Source organism: Protobothrops mucrosquamatus, unplaced genomic scaffold, assembly GCF_001527695.2.
Source record: "Protobothrops mucrosquamatus isolate PMUCROS unplaced genomic scaffold, P.Mucros_1.0 scaffold825, whole genome shotgun sequence".
In the NCBI taxonomy this organism is placed as follows: domain Eukaryota; kingdom Metazoa; phylum Chordata; class Lepidosauria; order Squamata; family Viperidae; genus Protobothrops; species Protobothrops mucrosquamatus.
The window spans coordinates 81,544-97,227 of record NW_015387085.1 but is presented as its reverse complement, the minus strand read 5'-3'; the positions used below and the strand labels follow the sequence as shown (position 1 = coordinate 97,227).

The following is a 15,684-nucleotide window of genomic DNA, read 5'->3' as shown; positions in this document are numbered from 1 at the left end:
AGTTTTCACAGGAAGGCAGTTCTTAACATCACAGGGATCAGTGAAGCACAAATGTTAACAGAGATATCACAAGAAGGTCTTACTTAAAAGGCTTTTGACAGTTACATGATAGGAGGCAAATGTTTTATCATTAAAGGAATGCAAGTTTTACAATGGGGCAAGCAGGAAGAGGTTTATCATTAAAAGACAGGCAGAAAATACAGGATGCTAGCAGGCTGAGAAATGTTATCACTAAAGCCAGGATAACAACAGGCTGTGAACTTTGCATCTGGGGGGGAGGCAGAATACAGGCTTTACAGCGTGAGACAAGATCTATCAGGAAGGCAAGGTTTTGAATCAAATAGCTGTTTTGTAATTTTTGATATAAGAATCTTTTGGGAGTCTGGGATAATTACAGTCATGTCATCTAAATTTGGACAATTGGCAATTGACATATATTTATGATGGTTGCAATGTCCAGGAATCATGTGATCACCTTTAGCGATCTTATGACAAGCAAAGTCAATGGGGAAGCCGGATTCACTTAACAACCATATTGCTAACTTAACAATTGCAATAAATCACTTGACAACTATGGCAAGAAAGGTCATAAAATGGAGCAAAACTAATTTAACAATGGTCTCGCTTAGCAAAAGAAATTTTGGGCTCAATTGTGATCATAAATCAAGGATTACGTGTATACGGAAAAAATATAAAAAAATATAGAAAGATATCTCCTAGCATGTAAATAAAAAGTCACATATTTTATATGTGAAAATTTTATCCTATATAAGAAGCACACTAGATTATAATTTATTGTTATTAAAATAAATGATAAAATCCAACCATGTTTAATAAAACATTTCTATAACTTTCTCTGTTATTTTTTTTTTAATGTGGCAATTGAAGATGCTAATTGCTAATCCCCAATTTAGCTGTTGTATTATTTAAAGTTTTCCAGGGTTGCACAATTATTGTTTTGGCTGCTATAATTAAATAAATAATTTTATTTTTAAGCTTTTGGATTGGGTCTGTAAATAAGTGAAGTAAGCCTAACCCTGGAGAGAATTCAGTTCTTTCTTTAATGATGATACTGATCTCTCCAAAACTTTATGGCAAAGCCATAAATGAGCTACAGAGAAGGAAAGATAGTAAAAGCCATATCTCTATTGTGTTTTCAAGTATTGATAGGAATGTGTATACATAGTGTTAATAAACCTTATATACTGTAAATCCTGTAAAACACATAAACATCTATTAAAAATGAAACAGCAGACTAAAGTTAAGCATTGGCGAGGAGTTCTATTATGCCCTTAAATTCCTTAACCTTAAATATGTTTTTCCCCTTTACAAACAAAGCTAATTAAATTATGTTTGAGATGTTACTAAATTTTCCATGTCCTTTATTCCTACATAAAATCTATGAGGTATTGCTGCTTTGAACAGAATCTTTGAATTTAATCAGAGAGGTCAGAAGTCGGATGGAATTGGGTCCCTTTTAAAATACCTTGGAGATTTGAAAGAACTGGAGATTCAGTGGAATTTCTAGCTTTGAAGAGAATGAAATATGTTTGTAATTTTCCTGCTAGACCAAAGAGAAATGCGGCTCTGCTGCTTATAGTTTACTCCTCTGCTGGAGCCTATTTAGGCAGGTTTATTTCAAAAATTTGTCTATATTTCTCTTTCTTATCTGATAATTTCACTTTCAGCATTCTCAGATCATTTAATTTGCTAAAATTTTAAGTTTATGTATCTTTAAAGATCTAAATTCCACTGAGTTCAAAGGACTTAACCTCTAGTAATGGGTATAGGATTATAATCTCAAAATGAAAGTGACATTCTGTGTTAAACAATATCCCAGATTTAACTGCTCTTGTGTTTTAATCAGGAATAATAGAAGTAAGTAAACTCAGCAGGCTAGCTATACTAGATATGCCCATATTTCTTTAAATTGACAGCCAATCTTATAGTACATTTGACATGCATACATGGTCATGTGACAATGGGATGCTGCAACCAGTTATACATGCAAACTGGTTGCCAAATGCCTAAAATGAACTCACGTAACTACAGAGTCTGTATGCAGCAGTTGGAACTTCAAGGAGAGGTTATAGGTAGCTTTTTTGAAGTCTGTAGTAAATTTGAATAATCATTAAGTGAGGTCTGTCTCACTTAGTACCATGTTGGCCCCAGAATGGAGAATAAAAACAAAGTTCCAGTTTAGTTATATTGCAGGATATTTCTATTGGTTTTGTTTTTAGGTTTACCTTTTCATATTGATAGCTTTCTAATTGACTTATGATTACTTAATTATGACTAATTCTAAACAAGTGTCCTATTGCCCTAACCTCCTCATGACTGTTAGATTGTTAGTACCATTTGTTTCCTTCTATCCACTAATAGGAAGTGAAGCAGTTTAAAAAATAAATGTGCTTTGGGAAAAGATTCTGAAAAAAGACTAGTTTTAAGAAATGATTAGAAGAGATGAAATGCATGCAGGTTCATTTCAAAATCTGATAACTTTCCATAAATATCTTAGATTGCATGCAGAGAAAGAAGTCTAAATTAAGAACATTGAGAATAGAGGGAGAGGCTTATTTTTGTCTTATTAGTTGTTCTCTAATATTTAGGCCAGGCCTGAATACAATGATATAACATTTGGGGAAAAAGATGCAACCCAAAAGCCCAGCACCAGAGGCTAAGATGGAAAAAATTTCCACAGCCACCATGTATTTCCCTTTGGAACTCAGGTATGCTGGGACAAAGGACAACCAAACACTGCAAAAGACCAACATGCTGAAGGTGATGAACTTAGCTTCATTGAAAGTGTCAGGTAATTTCCTGGCAAGAAAAGCTGTGATGAAGCTGATAAGAGCCAGGAAACCCATATAGCCAAGGACACAATAAAACATGATCACAGAACCTTCATTACATTGCAGGATAATTTCGTCAGTCACTGAAAACATATCAACATCTGGGAATGGGGGAGCCATTGCCAGCCACAAAATGCATATACTTGCTTGGATCAGAGAACAAGAAGCAACAATGGAATTGGTTAATTGTTTCCCCACCCACTTCCTCATTCTGGATCCTGGTTTGGTGGCCATGAAAGCCAGAACTACCATGATGGTTTTTGCCAAGACAGAAGAAACAGCCACTGAAAAGATAATGCCAAAAGTTGTTTGTTGGAGAAGACAAGCCACTTTTCCTGGTTTACCAATGAATAGCAGTGCTGAAGTGAAGCAGAGCAAGAGGGAGATGAGGAGTGTGTAGGTCAGGCTCTGGTTGTTAGCTTTGACAATGGGAGTATTGTGGTTCCTCATAAATGTTCCTAATATAAGGATTGTAGATAAAGAAAAGGTAAGTGCAAGAGATGCTAAACTGATCCCTAAAGGTTCTTCATAAGACAAGAAACTTATAACCTTGGGAATACAGAAATCCTTTTTCTTGTTTGGATAGTATTTGTCTTGGCATCTGAAACATTCATTTTTGTCTGAAATAGAAGTTGTATAATGTTAGTATTTCATGCATATCATAAATCTGACCAGTGTGTTATCATATTATTGCCTATACTATTAGGCAGCTATTTTGATTAATGGATATATAGGAAGACCTATGGATGTCATATAATCATGCTTTGTCTGATATCCAATATGACCTTCTAACTCTTGCAGATTGTATTTAATATTAAGATTAGAAGCTTGGTATATGATTAGACAAAAGGTGTGATAAAGATAAATTGCTTTAGTAAATGTAATCATTTTTTCACTTTAAAACTATTAACAGTATTTGGATTTTTGAAGTTACAACCCCCCCAAAGGTAGTACATATGACCTAATTTCAAAGTTGCATCCTCTACAGCACCCCTGCAGTTAGTCATCCTTATGACCAACCACAGAGATGTTGCAATGTGTCCCCCTCCCCATCCTGCCTTGCTAGATTCCTGCAGGTGATGAGCCTGCTTTGTCACCTCACCGGGTTTTTCACCCTTCTACCTTGGTTGTCAATCACTCAGTTACTTTTTGAAGATTTCCTGTGTCCAGGAGATCAGTATATGGAAGGAGTACAGACTGCTCTAGTGTTGGGCCACTCAGCACAATACCACATGTGACCATCTTTTTTCCTGAGTACAGCCACAAACCGCTTCAACCCAGCAATCCATGCAGCCTGGCAGCTAAGCAGTTTGTGGATATGCAGCATGATTGTGGAAGCACAAGCTTGGAAAATGACAGCTGCTTATAGGACTCAAGCAATGGAGCAGTTTGTTTTCCTTACTAAACCTAGTGTTAACTTCACCAGCATTAATGAGGAAAAGCAAACCACTCTGTTTGCTTTCCCTCACAAATGCTAACATTTGCATCCCAGTGTTAACTTGTGCCTGCATTTGGCTCCCCATGATCTCTCCCATTCTTGAACTTCCCGCTCCCCCATGTTTCACTTAATGATTCGTATATGTGTTTAACAATTGTATTGGGGAAAGAGTGATGGGGGTTATTAATTGAGTCAGTTCACTTAATGGCCATCTCAATTACCGATATAATGGGCAAGCCCCTTTGTGGTTATAACTTGAGGACTACTTATATTATACAGTATATATCTATCTGCCCACCAAGATTGGAAGGCAAGATATATTGCAGGTCCCATCTGTTAAGGAAGTACATGTAAAAAGATGTTGAGACTCTAGAAAGAGTACAGAGAAGAGCAACAAAGATGATTAGGGGACTGGAGGCTAAAACATATAAGGAATGGTTGCTGGAATTGGGTATGTCTAGTTTAATGAAGAGAAGGATGAGGGGGGACATGATAGCAGTGTTCCAGTATCTCAGGGGTTGCCACAAAGAAGAGGGAGTCAAGCTATTCTCCAAAGCGCCTGAAGGCAGGACAAGAAGCAACGGATGGAAACTGATTAAGGAGAGAAGCAACCTAGAAACTTCCTGACAGTTAGAATAATTAACCAGTGGAACAACCTGCCCCCAGAAGTGGTGAATGCTCCAACACTGGAAGTTTTTAAGAAGAGACTGGACAGCCATTTGTCTGAAATGGTATAGGGTTTCCTGCCTGAGCAGGGGGTTGGACTAGATGACCTCCAAGGTCCCTTCCAACTTTTTTATTATTATTATTATTATTATTATTATTATTATTATTATTATTATTGTTGTTGTTGTTGTTGTTGTTGTTGTTGTTATTATTATTACATCTTGTGCTATACAAATTTGTTTAATAAATGAATTAATAAAATATTTCTTATCATATTGGGTATTAAAAGATGCCGCATCCTATTATTTTACATATCTAAAAACTTTTATTCACTTATGTTAATATACTTGTAATTTTATAATTTTGAGATTCAAATTTAATACAGAAAAAGTGAATCATAACCTAAAATGAAGCTATATGAAATATCATAGCAGTTCCCAATGGATAGCTTCATATATAAATGAGGACTTTATTCGACTATTTATCAGGAAACTCTTTTATTAAATAAAATATGAACTGTTTTTCAGGAATTTCTTTAAGGGTGAAATGTGAATTAAAACCTGAATAAAATCAGTAATTATGTTCTGATCTTGTCATTTTGTAATCTGTTTGTAATCTGTTTCCTAGATGCCCTTTTTGGTCTAAAGCAGGGGTGTCAAACTCAATTTCATTGAGGGCTGCATCAGCATTGCGGTTGCCCTTGGAGGGGTGGGGGTGTGTGGCCAGGGTGGGTGCGGCCTACTGGGTGGGCATGGACAGAGTGGGTGTGGCCTATTGGGTGGGCGTGGTCAGCTCTACATCATTCACGTCAAGGGTGCCTGTGTGGGCCTGGGCAGGAGTGAGACAGATCTGAGGGTCTCTGGCAGAAGGGGGTGGGACCAGGGCAAGTGCCAAGGCATGGTCCACTGGAAGAGCCTCACTGTTCCTCTCAGGCCATGCAGGGGGGCTGGATGGTGGTGTGGGCTGTCCAGAGCCCTGGGCAGCAGAGGTCAAATGCCCAGCCTGGCCCTAGAGCACCTGCAGCACCAAGCCCAGCCCCACTTCCCCAAGGGGGCACCCAGCTGCACTTACCTCCTCCTCAAGGTTATTGCTGCTGTGCTTGCTCTCCTTAGCCAGGTTGCTCATGATGGGTACGAGGGCAAAGTCAGAGGGAGGCCCATTCCCTCTCCAAGGGAGGAGACCCGACTTTCTTAGCAATAGGATGGGAGACCCCCAGGATAGGTCAGGAGGAGGGGACAAGGGGATGGTAAAAGGGCAGCAGGGCAGGACTAAGGCAGGACTTCCCTCAGACCCTCCCTCTCCTTCTTTCCTTTTTTCTTTCCTTCCTTCATCCTAAGTACAGACTGGCGGGAAAATATTTGAGATGGGGGAGGGAGAAAAACAGGCAAGAAATGCAGCTGGGGAGGTGTCACCCTTTGTGAGGAATGAAGAAATGCATCATCGCCTGGAAGTGGACAGCACATGGCCCTCACCTACTTCACATATCTGATTTGGTGGGCTCTGGGGGAGGGGATGCCATGAGCAGCATGAGAATCAATGTTACCTGTGCAATGCTGCCCAGCCCCCAGCCTGCCCGGTAGGCAGCAGGGCACTCTCCTCACAGCGCCGAGAGGCTGAGCTGGGCAGCACAAATCCAAAAAGAAGCATGACGTTGCCCAGCCCCCAGCCTGCCTGGTTTCGGCCAGCAGCGGGGCGCTCTCCTCACAGCGCTGAGAGGTTGAGCCAGGCAGTGCGAAGCTCGCCAGCTTTGCATCTTGCTGCCTGCTGAAACTGGGCAGGCTGGAGGCTAGGCAGCATTGCACTTCTCATCAGGTTTGCGCCACCCAGCTCAGCTATTGGTGCTGTGAGGAGAGTGCCCCGCTGCCTGCCGAAACCAGGCAGGCTGGGGGCTGGGCAACGTCATGCTTCTTTTTGGATTTGTGCTGCCCAGCTCAGCCTCTCAGCACTGTGACGAGAGTGCCCCACTGCCTGCCAAGACCAGGCAGGCTGGGGGCTAGGCAACATTGCACTTCTCTTCAGTTTTGCGCCACCCAGCTCATCTATTGGTGTTGTGAGGAGAGTGCCCCACTGCCTGCTGAAACCCTTCCCCCGAAGGCCATCAAGCCAGATATGTGAAGTAGGCAAGGGCCATTTGCTGGCCGCTTCCAGGCGATGGTGCATTTATTCATTCCTCACAAAGGGTGACACCTCCCCGGCATGCACCCAGGGGCGGAGCAATGCGGCAGGGGCTGGTTCCTCGCTGTTTCCAGACAGTCTTGTGGAGCTAAGACTGAATGTGTTTCAGCATAGATGGCCACCACTTGTACCATTGTACATTGGCTCCTGGCCGGCCTGGGCCTGGCCAAGGCCACAGGGGCCGTTCCCTCACTGTTTCCAGGACTGCTTTGCAGGCCACATGAAACTACTTTGCGGGCCGCATCTGGCCCCTGGGCCTTGTGTTTGACATGTCTGGTCTAAAGGATCTTCTGTTCCCTTCAAAATTACTTCAGTGATGTTAAAGACTCCAGATGAGAAAAAGTTGGAGAAAACTGATCCAAAAATGTTTGGAATATTTAGAGACAGTAATAATATTTGATAGATGCTTTAATGGCAGTTGTTAGATCTATAAGAAAGTTGACAACTTCTCTCTCTCTCTCTCTCTCTCTCTCTCTCTCTCTCTCTCTCTCTCTCTCTCTCTCTCTCTCTCTCTCTCTCTCTAACTCTCTCTCTCTCACACACACACATTGTCTCTCTCTCTCTCACACGCACACTGTCTGTCTCTCTCTCTCTGTCTGTCTCTCTGTCTCTGTCTCTGTCTCTGTCTCTGTATACATACCTACATACCTACATACCTACATACATACATACCTACATACATACATACATACATACAAAATTAGGTAATCTCTGTTGTTAATGCATTGAGACAGCTTGACATTCTGGTAAATAGAAGTTTTTAATCCTCACATCTTAAAAATGCTTTTTTAAAAATCTACTTGTTACATTATATTATTCTTTTATTGTCTGAATTTACTTTGAACAAACAGGAGACAATTACCATTCTCAGTTGAAATTCTCCCTTCTGGGCAGGGAATGCAGTCATAGCAGCAAAATGGCTCTCCTTCCTTCACTTTTTTGCTGAAACCAGGATAGCAGCTATCACTGCACACAGAAAGAGGTCTCACCTAAAATGAAAGAGGAATGTTTTACATTAGAGAATGATACAAGAAAGGCTACAATTTGACACTTATTTAAGTTCAAAGGGCTTACTCAAGATGACTTAGTTGATACACTAGAAATTATTGCTACAGATGGATAAATTGCTCTATTTCGTAGCCATATCACTTTTGCATGTTTTCACTCTGCATACTAAGGTGACAAGTTGCCTTAAAATTGTAACTTGTGAATTATTTTCTCCCAAATGTTCACATCTAAATGTATTTTCACCTACAATAAAGTATGTCTTTGTTTAAAAATATATAGGTTTTTGTTCCTTTAGAAATGTAAGTTTGAATAACTGCAATCCATAACAAATAGGTAAACTTCTCAGCTTTTCCATATATATCCAATTGGGGAAGATTATAAGAACCATAGAATTGAAAGAGGCAATATAAGCCCTCAACAAAAAACAATGTTTTATGAATCAACAGCAAGATGCTTACTTGATCTGTTCAAAATGTCTCTTTGAGCCAATAAGTCTATTTCTGATCCTTATCAATTTGCATATATGCATTCAAAATACCATTCTGTTTTTTTCCTGGACTTCAAAGAACCCTGTTAAATTGTATGCATCTATTCACAGAAACTAGGAAAATTGTATTCAACTACAGAAATATTTACCCTTGTATGATTTGATATTCTAAGTTTCATTTTAAATTGGGATTTTAATTCATTATGTTTATTAATAAAATAAAAAACTGTGGCTACTGGATGTAGTGAATAAATTTATGCAAAAATGTCTCTTTAGAAATTAAATCAAATATGCTTTTGAGATTAAGAAGTACAGCACATTGCTTTCTAAATTTTGTAGCATAATTTTATAACCAGTGCTGTTGCATTAATAATATTTGCAGTATGGATGACACATCACTTTAAACATTAGCCTGTTCATCCACCAAGATGTCTTCTAGGAATGTCCCATTCATCAATTCCTTACTTAAAATTTTAGCATAAACATTAATTACACTTTTTAGTAGATTTAAAGAGAAGTAGTTTACAGGCATATCCAATTTATAAGAGAACTATTGATGCTATAATCTCTCTACTTTGGCCTAATGGGTGATGGTATCAATTGCAAAGAGTAGAGGGTTAAGCACAAGTACCACATAATTCCTAATTCATCAATTTGATTGTTTCTTGGGGTTCACAATACTTATCCATTTTATGTTTTATATTTATATAGCCATCCATTTCACATGTGACCTTTTGATTTGATGGCCAATTTCTGATGTTAGAGATGACCATTTTCAACAACTCTGAATTTTTCAATCTCAATTGTTAACAGTCCTGGATTGTTTAACCCCAATAAATTGCTACCAGACTTGACTAGAAAGAAACAAAACCCATTCCTGATGAAAGGGAATTTCCTGATTCTAGCAAGTAAATATGTTCTAAGAAATGTGAAATAGCAGCAAATCCCTGATAAGCAAATATGCCTCCCCAAATATATTTCTTTAAAATTTAAAAGGAGAAAAACTAATACAGTGAACAATTTAGTTATATCCTTTTTCTTTACCATCTAATTCTATTGGAACTGGAATTTTCAAGAAACCATGGTACAGAAATTACATCTCAGCAAAACATAAACATGAAGGACAGTTTCCACAATAAATGAAATAAGAGAGAAAACAGAAATGATAGTTAATATGGTACACAAACAACAAATAATATCCACTAATGTGAATTCTCTTTCATGAGGGAAGTTCACTTTTCCCTAAACTTTAATTTAGGAAATGTAAAAGTATCTGAATATTTAATTTTCCACATGACCTAAATATTTTCCTTTCCAGCAAAGAATCCTGGGAAGCAAGCATTCTCAAAATTGTAGAATTGTAGAATAGACAGTAAGTTACTTGATGGCTTTCTGTGAAGTGTCAGAAATGGTTTTTGGCATTGGATCAGGACTTCATATAAATCCATCTTTAGGGAAATTATGGATATTGACAGATGTGCTATCTTTTTCTGTGATGTGTTATGTTTCTTGTTCTTTTTATGATTAATTTTAATTGTTGTTCATCATCTAGAGTCATAGTCTTCCAACAATTTTTACATAATAAAGAGAAAACCCTGGCAATTAGGGTAGACATTTGTAGAGGGGCAGACATTTGTAGAGGGGCAATTATTATATAAATTCATATACTAAAATTAATTCATCTACCTTTTCAAGAGACTGTTGAACATGAGGAATTTCCATATCATAATAGAGACACATAATTCAAAATCATGATATTTAGATCTGATTATTAGGCCAGTAATTAGATCCTACCTGGTTAAACCAACTGTGCCATGTAATGACCTTTTCATTAATGGTTAAAAGTTCATCTGGAGGAGCCAAGTGATTTACCTTCCCAACTTTCACATGAAAAAATGATTTGTTTGGGAAGGCAATCCAGTTGATGATATCAAATCCAGCTGCTACTATTCCATTCTGATCAAAAGAAACCAGATCTCCAGCACTGTTGTTAAAAGAAATGCCCCTCAGAAAATAATTGAGCTAGAGCAAAAAATTAAATGCCAGTTTTGAGAACATTTTCCTCTTCATGATGGTATTTTCTTTTGAAGATAACCATAAAAGAACATTCTAGACTTCTCTCTCTCTCTCTGACTGGAAATCATTTATAAGGCTCAGTGGGAGAAGCCAGATTGGTGTGCATTAGGGAAGAAACAAAAGAACGAATTACATTACTATTCCCTTAAGTTTACCACAAAATCAGAATGGTGGTTAATAGAAAAGTAATTTGATTCTATTACATCAAAAATATCTAAATTCTAGAGTTAAACATGTGTTTATTATAATCATATTAATAGATATGCCATTAAAATCCTAAAAGTGCCCAGCACAAATCAGTGTGCAGTATTGTATTTATATCGTATTTTCAGTAATAATTAAAAAGGATTCTGATAAAATTCTGAGCATTTGTTACATTGCTAAGAGATGGGAAACCTACTGAAATTCAGACCTAGTTTTGCCATCACACTTACGTACATGATGCTCCATCAGATGAGGGTGGTGCCATTACCTGCCAGAAGCCTTGATTATGTATCCTTCCTCCTTCTCTCTCTGCCATAACTTTGTGTTTATGTTTAAAAGAGGACAGAGCATGTAAAGCATTAGCTATAGCATACAGAGCATTGTAACTGCTGTAACTATGACCAGTCATTTTCATTTCAAAAAGAGATCCAGGAAGGCTCTTCAAATCCTCTGTTCCATTGCAAATATTGTCAGACACATCACTCATTGCCATATTAGGAAAAACACAGTTGAAAGCTTCTTGCCAGAACAGACTGATGAAGCCATCTTCCTTTGCACTGTAGGGATTTTTTTTCTGAATAAATGATTTGAATTCCGGTAGCTCAGCAGAGTGCATTGACAAGGAAAGGGCCCCATGGATTATATCTGTATCCCAATGGAGTTGAAAAGCTGATGAAGTGAATTCCATCTGGGCTGTCATTATCCACACAATACCTTTTGGTTTACTTTTCACTGGTTCCAGCTTTGGCATATATTGTAACCACCTCAAGAACATCACGGAGAAAGATTCTCCATAAATCAGAAATGCATTAGCTTTACTACTCATGATATGTTCATATACTTTTACCCCCTGCCGAATCATACCATCAAGTTTAGTAATATCACTAAATTTTGGGATTCTTTCAATAAAAGAATAACAAATCCCCTTTTTGGAAAGAAGTGGAATCATAGTTTGAGCCATTTTTTCTCCATGATCATTGTCCATGATAAGAAACCCAATCCAGATCCATTTGAAATGCAAGAGCAGTGAGATAATTCCTGCATATTGAAGTGGTTCTGGGGGAACCATCTGGTAGAAAGTAAGGCCTGGAGTTTTATCATTCATAAGGGGAGGGAATCCATAAATTAGCTAGATAGAAGTGGATAAAAATAATGGACACATGTATATAGTACTTTCAACTATTATCACAATCTGCATAGATTATATTAGCAAACTCATACTATTTATTTCTTTGATATATGGCCACTTCCCAGCTGGGGTCATGTTGGTGTTCATTCATATATAACAATTTCAACATTGCTATTTGAAATGATGTTACTAAATTTCCTATATACTTCATTTCTCCATAAATCCTATGGGTCATTTGAACCATTCCTTCTAACTGAATTGAATCACTGAATTGATTTAATCTATAAAATCCACATGTTATTTTGGAGTAATTTGAAGAGATGCCAAATGTGGCGTTTGTGTGTGTGTGTGTGTATTCCTTGGATTTTCTGACTTTGTTGCATCTTATACATTTTTATAGATTAGAACTTGCAGAAATAACCTCCACTATAAGTAATTTACTTTTTTGTAAAAATATCCTGGGGATACATTACCTGTTGACCATCCCCTAACCCTGATGTATGACACAGATAAATTATCACACCTTGTACTTCTTTTCTGACAGTTAAAAGGTCAAAACACAAAAGGTAAAAGTAATTCCAATTGTGTAATCTCCTGGCCATTACCATAGAAGAATTCTATGTAAAGAATTCAGCCTTTCTCTCCCTTTTTGGAAGATAACAAATATTACAAGTGAAAATAAAATAAAACTTCATTTTAAAAAGCTGAATTCTAAACTCTTGTTAATTATAGTATGCCCCAAAAGAATAATTACAATTACAATTAATAATTGTTCAGATCATGGGTCAGAGAAACTGCAAAGGAATTAGACAAGAAAAATCTACAAATGTTTGTTCCATGAAAATATATTGGAGAGATTTTAAAAATATTCTTATAGGACAGTTTTTTAAATAACTAATTTTATGAACAAGTCTGAGGTTTGAATAAAAAGTTGAAATTATACTGAGCTTGAACAAAGAATTTAAAATCCCTCCCCAAGACATACATTTCCCTAATTCCTTTTCCTGAACCTTTTTTTTTGGGGTGGATGAGAGCAGTGATGGATGGTGGGTGGGTAGGAGGGACTCAAAATAGTATTCAGAAGCCCAATCCTTCCCAAAACTCAGTTCATACATGTTTCCCAATAGTATAAGAGATGCAACATATATCTCTTATTAATCTTGCAAATTTAAATTGATATTGGCAATCAGTAAATCTTGAACCCAAGATTAAATCTGGCAAATTTGTACTCTAGTGCTAATTAATATTAATAGTTATTGAAAAGCTTGGCACCTTGACTAAAAAAGACCCACAAAACATTCAGCAGATCTATATATTATTTATTTATCATGCTCTCCCAATCAATAGATTTGCCCTGATAAAATTATAATTAAGATCAAACTTAAACACAGAATACAACTGTCAAATGCAATACATTATCTTTGATGCCATAAGCCATAGTTAGCTTCTTTAATTAATTAGAAGTAAAATAAACCAGTTTGACTGTATAAGAGATAGAATACATAAACAACAACAAAAAGTTTATGAAATATCTAAAAGTACATAATACCATTTCTTGGTATGTTAAGTTGGCATACAGGTAGAAAAATATATCTCACCTGTGGTTTCTTATAGGTATCCAAAATAGTTGCCACATGAAGAGAAATTTGTGCATCAGGTCCTCCAATAACAGCTACTACATCATTCTGGATGTTACATACATAGTTGGGGACCAATTCCTCCACTGATGATAGAAGTTGCAGGGTGGACTGGTAAGTTTTTTGGGCATTATCACAACTATCATAGATGCAGACACCTAAGGTGAGATTGGGTAAGATCTGTGGGTTTTCATTGATCTCCTTAACTGCAAATGCCATAGCCAGGATGTGCTGGTAATTCTTAGGAATTAAGCTACAATGAAAGTTGCATTCCATATCAGAAGGCCATTCCATATTGAACAGCTTTTGTGTTTTAATGAGGAATTCAGCAGGCTGGCTGCACCATTTTTCTGACATTGTAAACTCATAGCCACCTGCATTTACTGTTAATATGCATGGAGATGATTTACATTTTTGCACACTACTTGCCTACTATATTTGGATTTTTTCCCCACCATGCACATTAGGGAAGGAAAATATGTGAATTTTAGGTTCTTCAAAATGTTTCTTTTTTTGTAAGTCGTGGTATCCAATTCCAAACTATTCTGAGATTTTATATTAAAAATAACCTTAGAATTCTGTATAGTATTTTTATATACATTTGTCCAAATAATTTTTACTTGCAAATTTGCCAGATGTACATAATTTTAAAAAAAATATGCAAATTCACATTCATGTTTACCTTAATATCCAGACAAATACAGATATCCATAATACAAATGTCTGGATTATTCTTGATTTGCAAAACGATAGAGATGACGAGATTATATATGGTGAGTTTAATTATTTTGTAAAGTAATAGATCTGTGATAGAACTGAAAGCAATTTTAAAAATTGTGACTTAGATGAAAGCTATACAAATAAAACAGTGACTATCTTTAACATTTGAAGGATGAAGGAGATAAATTTATTGATCATTCTTTGAAAAAACAGGAAAATTACAATGTTTTAATGTTTAATGTTTCATTGAAGAAGAAATTATCAAAAAATCTGCAAAATAAAAGCATAACAGACCAAACATGATCAAGACCATGCATGAAGGTTGTCAAGGATGAAACTGGCTTAATGAAGAGATTTGGCAGGTGAAAAACAGTGAAAGGAAGATAGTGAAAGTGAAATAGAAAGAAGTTAGTCCTGAAACCAGCTTTCCCCAATGTGGCTTCCCTGCAAGAATGGAGTCAATTCCCAGGGTTTCTCAGCTGGCTAGATATTTCAAAGAATTATGACAGTTAAAGGCTACACTTTGGAGGGGGGGGGGAGGTTTCCTGAATTTGAGGAATGCTGCTTTAGAATTCTGAATATCTGCCATAATATATTCTTCCTCAGATGATCTTTCCTCAGCATCTTACTATCACCCAGGCAAAGCATTTCTCAACATTTCTCATTTTGCTTAAACCGGTGACCAAACTGATTGAAAAATGAAGCAATTATCCAGTTTCTTACACAAACTCTTCTGGCAATACTGGTGAGGGGGTTTCAGTGAAGAGGACTTCTTTTGGGATGATGCCAGTCTGAGAAGCAATGCCACCAACAATGAAATCTCCTAGTTGTTGGTATTTAGGATATGAAGAGTATGGATGGGTGATGCTGCACCTACAAGACTTGCAGACTATGTGAGGAAGCAGCACTAGCAGCAAGATCAGTAAAATGATATCCATGCTCTGGATATCAAAAAATTCTTTTACTTCTATAGCACAGCATTTCTGCAATTAATAGTAACTGGTCTTCAATCGTGGTTGCTGAAGTCTGAATCTTGGACTTTGGAAATGGTATGGGAAAATAACACTCTTCATCAATCTTAATTATAAGGTTCACTGAAACCCACAGGGATCTGGAAAAGCAACAGAATTAAACACAGTCATTAAGATAGATAAACAAGAATTTAAGTTATCAAAGTTTGATTCCTTATGGAACTGCTGGAGAAGCAACGTTTTTCTGAGTTGAAAAGTTTTTTTTCCTCTTACTCAGGTAGGAAGTGATACAGAAGGATCTTGACAGACTTGAACATTGGG

General features: G+C 37.1%; 1 protein-coding gene across 1 annotated transcript; it reads right to left on the bottom strand.

Annotated features, from left to right (window-relative positions):
* Nucleotides 1-2,573: 2,573 nt before the first annotated feature.
* LOC107290087 (vomeronasal type-2 receptor 26-like) lies at nt 2,574-14,029 on the bottom strand. The gene is made up of 5 exons (XM_029284681.1): nt 13,634-14,029; nt 11,175-12,035; nt 10,421-10,648; nt 7,994-8,120; nt 2,574-3,472 (listed from the first exon to the last, which is right to left on the bottom strand). The coding sequence occupies exons 1-5, from the start codon at nt 14,027-14,029 to the stop codon at nt 2,574-2,576; spliced, it is 2,511 nt and encodes an 836-aa protein (XP_029140514.1).
* Between the last annotated feature and the right edge of the window lie 1,655 nt (nt 14,030-15,684).

Excerpts from the sequence above, each read along its gene's own strand:
- LOC107290087 (XM_029284681.1), bottom strand. The coding sequence starts at position 14,029 with ATGTCAGAAAAATGGTGCAGCCAGCCTGCTGAATTCCTCATTAAAACA. Across the intron at positions 8,121-10,420 it reads GGCACAGTTGGTTTAACCAG|GTGAGACCTCTTTCTGTGTG; the intron begins GTAGGATCTAAT and ends CTTTCATTTTAG. Across the intron at positions 3,473-7,993 it reads GAGAATTTCAACTGAGAATG|ACAAAAATGAATGTTTCAGA; the intron begins GTAATTGTCTCC and ends CTTCTATTTCAG.